The sequence below is a fragment of the Myxocyprinus asiaticus genome, chromosome 21 (assembly GCF_019703515.2).
Source record: "Myxocyprinus asiaticus isolate MX2 ecotype Aquarium Trade chromosome 21, UBuf_Myxa_2, whole genome shotgun sequence".
NCBI lineage: Eukaryota > Metazoa > Chordata > Actinopteri > Cypriniformes > Catostomidae > Myxocyprinus > Myxocyprinus asiaticus.
This window is the reverse complement of record NC_059364.1, coordinates 44,307,768-44,321,636: the sequence shown is the minus strand read 5'-3', so window position 1 is coordinate 44,321,636 and position 13,869 is coordinate 44,307,768. Positions and strand designations below refer to the sequence as shown.

Genomic DNA, 13,869 nt, shown 5'->3' with positions numbered 1-13,869 from the left:
AGCTGTCTTATTGTGATCTGCCAGGTCCAATTTACCTACATGGGCATTTACAGTGACAGCAAAACACCTCATGAGCATTTTCACAAAGTAAAGGGGTGGTGTAGACTCACACCATCAACTCTTGGTGAAGTGATGTGCTGCTAGCTTTAACATATTAGCCAACCTTTGTGAAACACTTATATCCAACCTGTCAAACACTTATATTAAGAGACTATTAAGCAGAGATGGGCCGCTTCTAGCAAAATGAATGGGAGAAACTGGAATGCCCAATGATCAACGGATGAAGAAAGGAAGTCCCGCCTTCCAGGTAAAAGAGCCAATCACCTTTTAGATACAGACATCACCTATCAATCAATTCGAGAATGTGCATTAGACATAAGCCAGGAAAATTGTGTTTTTTAGCATAATCTTAGGCGAAGAAGCACAATTTATGATACCAGTGTTGTCAGATGTAACTGCTGATTTGAAATATTCTTTGGTCATAATCTTGACCAACCGTTTTGGAGATTTTGGTCTTTCCCCATTCAAGTAGATAAGAGCTGTACTTGTATGCTGCTTGTTTGCATAGAAAAATAGCTGCCCAGGATTGTTCAAAAGATGATGCCCAGTGGACTGACTTAATAAAAAGACTTTGTTATATCTCAAATACAGTACATACTCACACAAGTTTATTCACATGTCTAGCACATACATGGGTTCATAATAGCCAGTTGTCTTTCATTATCTTGGTTCAGGTTCACATAAGTATGAGCTTATAGACATGGCTGTAGTGGGCTGGAGTGTTTTTGCTGGTCTTGAGGTTCTAGGAACTTATCAATGATCAACACAAAATAGTTAACATGTAATTAGATCAGATGAAAATGAGGTCAGTAATGCAGTCCTGCTAATTCTCAGCATCCTGCTATAGATTATGGCAGTAAAGTTTTGCACAAAAAAGCTGTTTCATAACAAACAACCAAACCTTACAACTACAAATGGCTCAGTCCTTCTCAAGTGGTCCAATAATTGTAAAGTTGGTTGCTTGACCATTTTAATTTTCTAAAAAAAAATTTTTAGTGATTACCTCTATGTGTTGGTATTGCAAAACCACCAGTTTTTTATTTTAATTTTACTTGGTTTAACCACGACGGCCATCTTTTGTGTCATGGCACACAACAAATTTAGGTTATATAGCTGTTTACGGATGGATGGTCAGGATGGTCCTAGCTCCTGATATCTAGAGCACATTACAAGGTACATGCACATGTATAAACATTTTGCACATTCTTGTTCCTTAGACTTAGAACTTAAGTCATAATGTAATGCTCAAGATTGCTCAAAGTTCCACTTTTTGGTTCAATTTATAATGGGAAGGGTTCGAGTCTCAGTCTTAATGTTTTTTTAGGGGGTACCTAGGTAAGTATAGTGTGCATGCACAACATTTCAGGTTTGAGACTTCTCTTTTTTTTTATGGGGGTGAGAATTTGCAATTTTTTAAAATTCCCCTCACTTTCGGGTTGAATATCTTTGGTAGGGGACCAGATAGGAACCTGAAATTTTTGCAGAAATAAGTCCTCAATAGTAGCATTCTGTTGTAAAAAAAAAAAAAAAAACTTGAGTTTGAGATTCCACTGGTTACAGAGCTAGGGCTAGAAGAAATATGGGGAAAAGCTTACTTTATTCATGCATTTTGAGAAATGAACAGATGTAATATAAGCATAACAAATAACAAAAAAGAACAGTATTTTACAGTATATTTATGATTGACATACAATAGCTTATGCTTGTCAGTGAGGTCTAAAATTTTACTACTTTTGATATTGGCAACAGTGAAGCATGATCTATCACAGAGTTCTTCAAAAAGTTCATAAACAAAAGTGTTTAGTTTTAAGTAACCTTAATCAACTGTATGTGGAGTTTAAAAATCAGCACCCAGAGTTAAAGATAGGGAGATACAAATTTTGTGAATTGAGGCCAAAATGATGTGTGCTGGCAGAAGCATCTGGAACTCACTGTCTGTGTCTGCACACAACTTCAGAACATCAAGCTGATGGTTGAGCCAGCAAAGCTAAAAGTGTTCTACAAGGACCTGCTGGAACTTCTAGTCTGTGACATAAACAGTTATGACTGCATGCTCAACAAGTGTGACCAGTGTCCAGGTATAGAGGCCTTACTGCAGATGCTTGAAGAGTCAGACAAAGATGACACACTTCCTGATAACATCACCTTTAAGCAGTGGATTATGACTGACAGAGCAGATATGATCACTGTTGTTCTCCCTAGGGATGAATTCTCTGTTTCTCTGGCTGAGACACTCATTGCTTTAAAGATACACCATTGGTTGAGGACATCAGCGTGGAAAACTGTGATGCTTTTGTAAAATTCTTCCACCCACCTGGACCAAGAACATCATTCAAAATGTTTACTGAGGACAAAGTGTGGGTTCCCATGAACAATGTTCTCAGAAAACTGACACCTGCCCAATTGACTATTGTCACCGGACAATCCCACAACATTTCAGAAAGACTGAGGAAATCTCACAGCTTCTAATAAAACATGTAAACATGTAAAATACTGGTCATTTTTGTTATTTGTTATGCTTATATTACATCTGTTCATTTCTCAAAATGCATGAATAAACTAGGCTTTTCTCCAGATTTCTACTAGCCCTAGCTCTGTAACCAGTGGAATCTCAAATTTTTACAACAGAATGCTACTATAGAGGACTTATTTCTGTGAAAATGTCAGGTTCCTATCTGGTCCCCCACCAGAGATATTCAACTCGAAAGTGAGGGGAATTTAAAAAAATTGCACTTTCTCACCCCCATAAAAAAAAGAGAAGTCTCAAACCTGAAATGTTGTGCATGCACACTATACTTACCTAGGTACCCCCTAAAAAACATTAAGACTTAGACTCGAACCCTTCCCATTATAAATTGACCCTCTTAAAAGTGGAACTTTGAGCAATCTTGAGCATTACATTAGAACTTAAGTTCTAAGTCTAAAGAACAAGAATGTGCAAAATGTTTATATATGTTCATGTACCTTGTAATGTGCTCTAGAGGTCAGTTTTTGTTCCAAGGAGCTACGACCATCCTGAGCTGAGACACTGAGGTTTCCGTAAACAGCTATATAACCAAAAATTGGTTAGGAAAATTAATGGAAGCAACCTGTATTGGACCATTTGAGATGGACTGACCCAAATGGAAAGATACTCTCTAAACAGGATTATAAGCTGGGATAACTAAAAACATGGAAAAATAAACCTTGCTCTTTTGTTTTGTTCCCTACTACTATGCCAAAACATTATCATTACTAACTAGGACAGATGTTGCGATGTAAATGTGTGAATTTCTGTGAGATTATACACACTGACAAGGATTAGATATACCCTTTTTCCACCAACATGGTTCCGGGGCTGGTTCCTGGGCCGGTGCAAATTCTTAAACCGTTCCGTGCATTTACACCGCAGAAAATGCAGTTCCGGGGCAGAAAAAATGGTTCCACACCAGCCACAATAGCTTGCAGTTCTTTAAGCAGGAACTGATTACGTCAGGGGGTGGTATGATATTTCATCACCAGGTAAAGTTTTCCGAACAACAAAGTTTGGCTAGCTACCGTCTGCAGCAAAGATTACTTTTTCAATTTATAACAACAGCAAAAAACACAAACATTTTGGATATCAAAAGTGTTCAGCAGTGGTTCACAGAGGAAATGAGAGCTCTGCTTGTGATATGGTCTTCTACGGAGATCCAAGATAAATTAGAGAGCTTGCAATGCAAAGGAAAAAAGTGATACGGCAAGAAATGCATTGAATTTGCTTTAGACAAACAACGAATCACCTTCTGCAGCTGATCTTATTACATGTGCCAACTTTGTTAGCTTTCCTTACACTCTCTTCTTATCATTTTTTAGTGCATTGTTTTTGTTTGTAAGGGGATTTTTGACAAGCTACTCACATAGTTAGGAATATCACTGCTATCTGTTAAGTAAACCGGTGAAATTCTCGATCAAGATGTAAACATAATATTATATGCTATGGCAAAAAACCAAATATAACCATCCGCTACACCAATTCCACTGTTAGAGTTTATAGTGCTTAGCTAGTTAAAGGTGCAGTAAGCGATTTTTTTCATGGAAAAGTATGCAAAAAATGTTCCTACTCCCTGAAAGATATTAATGAAATAAGTGTTCTGAGATATCTCACCGGTCTCTGTGACAGCTCTAGACTTTGTAAACAACAAACAAAAATGTGTCCACGGTCTCTGACGATTCTGCCTGTCAATCATTTTGCACATTCTCAATATTGTCCTTGCAGAAAATTATTGAGGCTTATGCCATATTTGGATTTATAATTTGGCAGTTGAGGTCGCAATTTTGCTACTGTTGTGTTTGACAACCGTGGGAACATGCTTTGTTTAAAAAATATCTGAGTGGTGTTTTGGAAAGAGGGGGCTTGGCTAAATCAACGGCTTAGTCTCGTGGAGGTTAGAACGACTAAAATCGCTTACAGCACCTATAAGCCACATTAAAAAGATCACACAAAATAATGTACCTACGTTACCAGTCCTCTTGAGCGAAGACGTTGTCTCTGGCATTTTAAATATGTTCTCAGAAACAAGAGTAAAAGCTGTACACAAACACTGGTGAATCATGTTTGTTTGTGGGCAGTTTAGGTAGACACGTAAGACTACCAAGAAGCCATGTAACCTGTTACGTCACCGTTCGGTTCTCAAGTCATTAGAAAAGCAGGCCAGTTTGCGACAGGCTCCAGATTCCCCCAGCCGAGAACCAGCCGAACAGTCTCTTGCATTAGAACCAGCACCATTTCGGTGATTTAGAGTACAATTTTTTGTTACTCTGATGTCTTTGTGCAAGGCTGAGCTGTCATATTCTTAGCAGGATACTGAGGATTTGCACAGCAGCATCACTGACCTCACTTTTTTCTGATTACACATCAACTCATTCTCTGACATACTAAATCAATCCAACAAACATTTACGGCCATCTGCCCCTCTTTACACAGGATTTTTAGTCCACATATCCTGGCACATGGACCGCTAGATGCTACAAGGCTGACATAGTGTTTTCTTCTTGTAAAACATTTTATTTACTTCTTAACACCTGTTAATTGTGGGCTTAAGATATTAATGTGCATTAGTCAAAATGCATTCCTGAAAATCACAAATACAATGGACAGATGGAAACAGACAATGCTTGTGTCGGCAGAGCTTTCTGCAAGCAGATTTATTACAAAAAGTTGTGAGTAATCTGCATCATTCAGGCAAATAACAGTTAACCATAGAGTACACAGGCATGATTGCACTTGGAAAGTTCTAGTCACAGTTAGGTGGCACGCAATCTGTGATTTGATTAAAAGAAACATTGTCTATGCTCAGAATGGAATACTAGCTTACTAAGTAAATACTGTGCAGTATATATTCTTTTCTTTTTTTTTTTTTCTTTTTTAAAGAGTACGTGAAACAGCAGTATGCTACAGTGTTGTCACATGACCTTTGTCATGTTGCATTTGAGTGGAATCCAGTTATCATCTTGGAACTAAAAATGCCTATTGCCATTTTTAATCCAATTTTGTGTAAAAATGTCTTAATATTTTGCATTATTGTTAAATAAGGAGTCATTTTCGGCAGATGTAGTATGTTGGTTCTTTTCCAAAACTTAGTAAGCTGCTTCGCTGTCTCCTGCCTACATAGGCAGCTGTCTTCAATGGCAGCATCCTTACTGAAATGGAGCCTCATAAAAAAAAAACGATTTGAAACACTCTACAAAGGGGGCAGCTCAACGCGTCATTCAAGACTCGACTCGCAAATAATTTCCATACAGGTGACGCCAGAGGAACGACGTGATACTCTAATGAGCATAAATACGAATAGCACACATTTTGGGTAAAATAGTTAGTTTTCTATCATATTAAACACATTTTTATCGAAACGTTTTAATTAAACGTTTAAATTAATTATAAGTATATTATAATGACATTTTTTCCCACTTCGTCCGCCATCTTAGATGAATTTTTCTACTGAGCTCATCACGGTTCATTATGGGATTGCCTACCCAGGGAAGGATACGTACGATGATACCTTTGAATTTGGCCAAAACAAGATATCATATAAGGCAGCATAATTACGATTTTGAAATAGCTTTTCTGTCGGGAGGGCACTTATGATATCTTAAAGTGCTGCCTCCGGAGGCAGCTCACTAGGTTTTGGAACAGACCCGTAATCTAGGTATTTCATGCATACATAAAATGTGTGTACTGTGCTCTGCAGCAATATTAAGGGTAGTATGGAAGTATGCTATTCCGAACATATCCATTTAACCTGTGGAAGCTACAACTTGTAAGTTAAAAGCTCATAAACATGGTTAACTGTAGTGTTGTACGCTAGCAGTGATTACAGTTGGAAGTATTGTATTACCCTTTAAATGCATAACAGCAGCTCGTCATTGCACTTTAAATAGATTAATAAATAATTGTGGTGTCCTGGCAGATCACAGAGAGATATTATCACCAACAAGCATGTCTGCTTGAGGAAATGACTGTACATTCAGCTTCTCCCTCGACACAAACATATGGAAAAGTGTTAGTTTACCTAACAACATACAGTCTGTTTTTGCTGTTCGCTAACCAGCGATAAAACAAAACAATAACAACGCAACATTATTCACATAAAGTACAGGACAAATACATTGCATTCAATACACACACTCCACATGAACTTTCTCTTCAAGTTCACAACAGAATAATTTACATCTTGCTACGCTTTTTTATAACACTTTGCAGTCTTTAGTATGACTCTACGACTGTCCACTCTTGGTCAATTATGGCCCAGAATGTGGCTGTTTTATTATTTTTTGACCGAACTGTTGACTATCTCTTGGTGGTCTTGGACAGTTTGCCAGTAGGGGTGTTCCTCCTTTGGGGAGTTGGGATTTTTGAGGGTTTTCCCCTGTGTTGGCGTGAGGCGGAGCGGGGCGTCGGCCGTCCCGAGTCTGTCACTGTCTCTGACGCGTCTGAACAGACTGACTGGATGTCGGAAATGTCAAAGTCTGAGGCGTCGCTGCCGCGGCGACTACTCCCTCTGCTTCCGGCTTTGCTGCCAGGTCTGCTTGGGATCTTACTAGATCCTGAAGGGAAATATTAAAGCCAGTAACAGATCAATGTGATGACTTAAAAGTAAAAAATAATGCTGTTCATCATTTTGACAAATAAAAATAAGGTGTCTGGTAAGCATGCTCCTACTTTGGAAACATTTCCACAGTAAAGAATAAATAAATATTTATACATTTATTTACTAAAGAATTTATAACTAAATTATTATAATATTTATATTTATGTAACAGAAAAAAAATACTGTATTATTATTTAAATAAACAGTGGATGTTTTCTTTATTACTATTATTTTGTATCTTTGTGTTGTCTTTATTTTTTTTTTTTTTTTAAAGCTTTAGTGTCTTCGAGCCTTCGATATTGAGATGCTGTGGAGATTATTTCATTGCCAACTTTTCAGAATAATGGATCATTAATAAATATTTAATTAGGCATCAAAATTCTCACTTTAGATTAGTTTAGCAAAATACTTTGCTAGCAATTAGTCAGTGATTTATTATGACCTTTATAAAGTATCAACTGCTTTAATAGTAAGTGTTTCTAAAACATAAATGTATATCCAGTTCATTACATACAGTATGTAATATATAAACTGCTATATGAACTTGTAAAACAATAATAAACCATTTGCTACAGTTATTATAAATGAATGACATACTAGTTGAATGTAGCTTAATAATTAATAATGATAATTAATTAATAAAATAGTTAATAATTTAGGAACAACAATTTATAAATGATCAATTAACTATAAAACTAATGCTTTAAAAATACTTTATAACGTATAGTTATTATAAAGGGTTAGGGTTAGGAAATATTGGTTTATTTACAGTGTCTTTGTTACAGTGTAATTACACAAGTAAGTACTGAGTAATATGAATTAACAACATGTACTTACTCTAGGATTAGGGTTAGTTGCTTGTAATTATGCATCATTTACTGTTATTACTATTGTCAGTACATGTAATATGTATAACAAGGACACTGTAAAATAAAGTGTTACCAAAGTATTTTTTTGCAAAACTATAAAATTATTACTAAAATGAAGACTTTCTCCGTGTCCATGATTACAAAGACGCAGCGATTGACCGTACCCACTCAAGCAATGTGAGAATCTGAGTTGGGGAAGCTGATCTTAGACCAGCCTTACACACATATATTTTTTATAAGCCTTAAAACTTTAAAATATTTAATTCCAACCAAAATATATTTGAAAATGAAAATAGTAGCCTACTTAACATCTTTAATGAGGGAATTAACTATAGGTTACTCATCGCATAAAGAACTGCGAATGATGTAGGCAAATCTAAATCAAAAAGTTCTCAAATTTAAGAATAAAATGGCCCTCTAAGAAATCAGGGTCTGTGTTTTATAATCAACTCTCAATAATAATTTTTACATTACACCAAACATTTTTATCCACAAAATGCTCTTTGCAGTATGTACAACTAATATGCATATTTTAAAATATGCCTAATTCACATGTAAACTACATTGTCATTTTTTTTTAATTATTTACAGTTACTGTCATATCAATTTTACATACACAAATTAAATGGCATATATGAATATAATTATCAAATGAAATATGTCTGATGGATTAAAATAGACCATTTGCATTCCAGTCTTTTAAAGTGACAGATAATGATTATTTGTATTGCAACCTCTGACTGAAGATTCATCATTGTAGTATTTCTTATAATACCTTTATATAAAATACAAAAGAATTGTATTACATTATTATTTTACTATAGAAAATTACTGTAATTCAATGATGAGGATTTGCAATTATAATAAGATATTTAAAAAAAAAGTCCCCTGCATTACGGTAAGGAGAATTTGGCGGCGAAATGTGCTCATCAGGAAAACAATGTCACAATGCAAACCTTTTAAATGTTAACAAAAGGAACTGACTTTTGTTTTTATGATTTTGGGAAGAAATGTGACCTGGATGTATTTTTGTGAGATTCAAAGGTGTGTAATGTAACTCACCTATGGCTTGACCTTTAGCCTTCATGACTGCAGCATTGATCAAGGTGCCATCCTCTCCCGACTGAAAACCCTTTCCGGATAAATATCCTGGAAGACGAAGCTTGCTGCCCTGAATGGGGGTGCTCTGTAAAATAGAATGATTCATGAATTAATAGACCATTTAGAACAAGACAATGAAGGAGTAGATTAACCGTAAATTAAACAGAAGCTGCAATCCTTTGCCACTTCTGCTCTAACATACTGCAAATAAAAACTGCACTGCAACAAACCAAATATGTACTTTGGACATACACCTTACTCCAATCGTAATCATAACCTGTCAAAAGTTTGGACACATTTGAATTTGTTTCACATGATCTTAAAAGCCTTTTGATCTAAAGGCTTATGCTTAAATACTTGAAATTATTTTTGTAGACAAATATGAATTGTGCCTGTGTATGAATTTCTTCACAAAAGTACTTTTTGCTCACTATATAATTCCCATACTTCCATTTGTGTTTCATATTTTTTATGACGTTATTATTACTTTAAAATGTGGAGAATAATAAAGAATGAGAAAGTGTGTCAAAACTTCTGACTGTTGTTTATGCCAAGTTCAGCCATACAAATCACAAGAGAAAATGGTTTTAGAGCATTTCTGGAACAAGAAAAGATCACACAATGCTGAAAGCATTAAGTTTTGGTTGTTAGAGCAGGCATTTGGAAAGGATAGAAAACTTGTCCAAGGAAACATCCAAAACGCTGTTCCTTTTGCAGTGTCTTAAGATTTAAGGCAAGAGAGTGATGTTTAGAAACGGCCCAGTTACCCTTTGCGACAGAAAGATTTATAGGTTGAACAGCAAACACATCCGTCTTTGATAACAGAATGACAGAGTCTTTTTCATGCATCATTACACAGTTTAAGATTGAGACATTTAATCCAAATCCACACAGGAAGTGATTAGATCAGCGACACAGATTAGGAGCAGGAGGCGAGATTAGATCGCTGTTTGCCACTAATTTCTGAAGCACTATACCTCATTGGACGACTGGCTGTCAAAGGAGTCAGATGATTTAAGAGGCGTAGCGGATTTGCTGTTTGTCAGCCAGGGTTTATCATAATTGCGAGTTAATTGTTGGGGAGTCTGTGAGAAACAATTGGTACCCTTAATAAACCACATATGAAGAGTATGAAAAGAGAGAGAAAAAAAAAAAGACAAACAGTACAGGAAACAATTATATATCAACAGATAATGATGAAATAATCAGTTGCTATATTCCAAAACCTAGTTGAGATGCCTCAAGACAGCACTTTCAGGCATCAAAGTGCTGACGGGTAAAAATTAATCATAAAAAAAAAAAAAAAAAAAAAAAAAAAAGAGATTTCAAATATACTTACAATTCATAATTCAATTATACAATATATATTAGAGTTGTCAGAATTAATGCAATTAATAAATTTTTCTTAATCACGATTAACACGTAAACCAGCATAAACATTTATTGGAAGGGCAGAACCTTTGTAACGTGTCCACCCTGAGTCATTACACTGACACACACTTCACAACACACACACACCAGAGCCCTTCTACCAAGATGAGCCTAAAAGCATAACGTGGCGGTCACATAGACATTGTATGGGCAGTACTGTCGTAACACATTAGTTGACCGTTACGCTCTCCGATAGAGCCGCGGAGGTTATCTCAGTAAATAAAATAATCTCTGCAAGCACACACACACACACACACACACACACACACAAACATAAAAGCTCTTCCATGATAAAATGAAGGAGAAAAAAGCTCAACGCTATTTGAAGTACAAAACAAGCCCAGATGGAACTTGTGATTGAAATTAAGTATTTTTCAGTCTATGTAAAGCGCATTTTAATTACCACAGAAGCACGTCAATTCTTAAATATCACCAAAACGCAGAATGAGATGTTTCTGTCTGCAAGTGCTTTTCATGTGGAGTTCAAAGCAGTGTTTGATGCTGGCATTGACACCCTGACACGAATCATGAACGCAGCTTCATGACTGCTGTAGCATAGCGGATAGCCACAGTCTACCGGCAGATTACTATTGTAGAGGATGAGAGTTTAACAGATTTAATGACCACTGCAATGAAAATGTAACCTATGGGGAGACTAGTTCTTTCAATTAGTCACTGCCACTTAGACTTTGTGAAACATTTAATGTTACTTGAATTGGTGCTATTTTAGTGCATTTCTATCTTTATACTGTGGAAGACTTTGTTTGGAAAATGTTAATAAAGCATTATATTGTTACATTTTGTTTTCTTTCATCACCGATCAGCCACAACATTAAAACCACCTGCCTAATATTGTGTAGGTCCCCCTCATGCCACCAAAACTGTACAATTGTGGTGAGAAGAATATTATCTCAGAATGCTATTCTGAGATGCGGGTTGGTGCTGTTTTGTTGGCACGAGGGGGACCTACACAATATTAGTTTGTAATGTCATGGCTGATTGGTATATATATATATATATATATATATATATATATATATAAATATACACACACATATACACACACACATATATACACACACATATATATACACACACACATATATACACACACACATATATACACACACACACATATATACACACACACACATATATACACACACACACATATATACACACACACACACACACACAAACACACACACACACTCACCGGCCACTTTATTAGTTACACCTGTACATCTACTTATTCATAACATAATCAGCCAATCATGTGGCAGCAGTGTAATGTATAAAATCATGCAGATACGGGTCAGGAGCTTCAGTTAATGTTCACATCAACCATCAGAATGGGGAAAAATGTGATCTCAGTGATTTCGACCGTGGCATGACTGTTAGTGCCAGATGGGCTGGTTTGAGGATTTCTGTAACTTCTGATCTCCTGGGATTTTCACACACAACAGTCTCTAGAATGTTTAGAGAATGGTGCGAAAAACAAAAAACATCCAGCGAGTGGCAGTTCTGTGGGCAAAAATGGCTTGTTAATGACAGAGGTCAGAGGAAAATGGCCAGACTGGTCCAAGCTGACAGGAAGGTGACAGTAACCCAAATAAACACGTTACAATTCTATGCAGAAAAGCATTTCTGAACTGACAACACATTGAACATTGAGGCAGATGGGCTACAGCAGCAGAAGACCCCACCGGGTACCACTACTGTCACCTTAGAACAGGAAACTGAGGCTGCAGTGGGCACAGGCTCACCAAAACTGGACAGTAAATGATTAGAAAAACATCTCCTGACAAATCTGGATTTCTGCTGAGGTACACAAATGGTAGGCCCACTGCAGCCTCAGTTTTCTGTTCTTGGCTGACAGAAGTGGAACCCGATGTGGTCTTCTGCTGTTGTAGCCCATCTGCCTCAAGATTCGACATGTTCTGAGATGCTATTCTGCTCACTACAATTGTACAGAGCGGTTATCCGAGTTACCGTAGCCTTTCTGTCAGCCTGAACCAGTCTGGTCATTCTCTGTTAACCGCTCTCATCAACAAGGCGTTTTCGTCCACAGAACTGCCGACCACTGGTTATTTTTTTGATTTTATTTACAATTCTATTTACACTCTAGAGACTGCTGCACGTGAAAATCCCAGGAGATCAGCAGTTACAGAAATACTCAAACCAGCCCATCTGGCACCAACAATCATGCCACGCTCTAAATCACTGAGTTCACATTTTTTCCCCTATTCTGATGGTTGATGTGAACATTAACTGAAGCTCCTGACCCATATCTGCATGATTTATACATTACACTGCTGCCACAATGATTAGATAATCGCATGAATAAGCAGATGTAAAGGTGTACCTAATAAAGTGGCCGGTGAATCTATTTATCTATCTATATAAATCTATGTCTATATGTATCTATCTATATATGTTTGTATTACAGTATATATTTTACAACTGTATTAAAATAATTGTATTATTTTATAGTGATTAATCTATATAATATTATATTAGGGATTTAATCTGTTAATTAAGTGAAAAATAATGTATGCAATTAATCATGCAACCGAGCCATACGTAAATTCCGTAATAAGGAATGTTTCTACTATCAGGGCAACTTAAGCATGATGTACCACCTACATTTATTATTATTTTTTTTGCTAATCTGTGGCAGTACGGGGCAGTCAGCTCGACTCCAGCTATACAGACAACGTGGCTCATCAAACCAACGAGAAGGCAGCACAGCCTTCCTCAGATGTGATCTTGTGCTCAAAGACGCCTATACTGAGCTCAAATACAATGTAGGAATATCGAGACACATTTTCCAATGTTTAAACTATGCTTAACTTGACACAGCATCCTTAAAACACAGCATTTATGACTAGAGACACTGAAAACTAGGGATATGCGACAACCAAAAGTGAGATGCTCCAAAAGAGTCCCTAATGAGTCATGAGTACATAGTTCAACAAATAAAAATAGTGCAGACAGAAACAGGCCAATAATAGCGATATATTCAATTATATGGAAATAAAGCAAACACTATTTTAACTTCAAAAGCCACTTTTTGTTTAGTCTAAATGCTTTACTTGTCTGCTGCCATATACTGTATATACTACACTAAATTACTACACTTTATTTGGGGGCTTTCTCAGTAAATATTGATACATGCGATTCATTCTATAAATTAATCGGCACATCATGTAATTAATTCGACTGACATTTTAATTGACAAACAGCCTTAAATAATCTATTATATTTTTATTATTATATTTTGTTAAGCTTACTAGGTT

The 13,869-nt window shown here is 36.3% G+C and overlaps 1 protein-coding gene across 1 annotated transcript in view; it reads right to left on the bottom strand.

The window, feature by feature from the left end:
- Positions 1 to 5,196: 5,196 nt before the first annotated feature.
- Positions 5,197 to 13,869, bottom strand: part of LOC127411717 (dystonin-like) — a 275,538-nt gene continuing 266,865 nt past the window's right edge. Inside the window, exons 94-96 of the mRNA XM_051647413.1 lie at positions 10,117 to 10,224; positions 9,101 to 9,224; positions 5,197 to 7,125 (exon numbers count right to left, since the gene is read on the bottom strand). Coding sequence (XP_051503373.1) covers positions 6,869 to 7,125; positions 9,101 to 9,224; positions 10,117 to 10,224 — 489 coding nt within the window. The 3' untranslated portion in view covers positions 5,197 to 6,868. The remainder of the gene's footprint in view (positions 7,126 to 9,100; positions 9,225 to 10,116; positions 10,225 to 13,869) is intronic.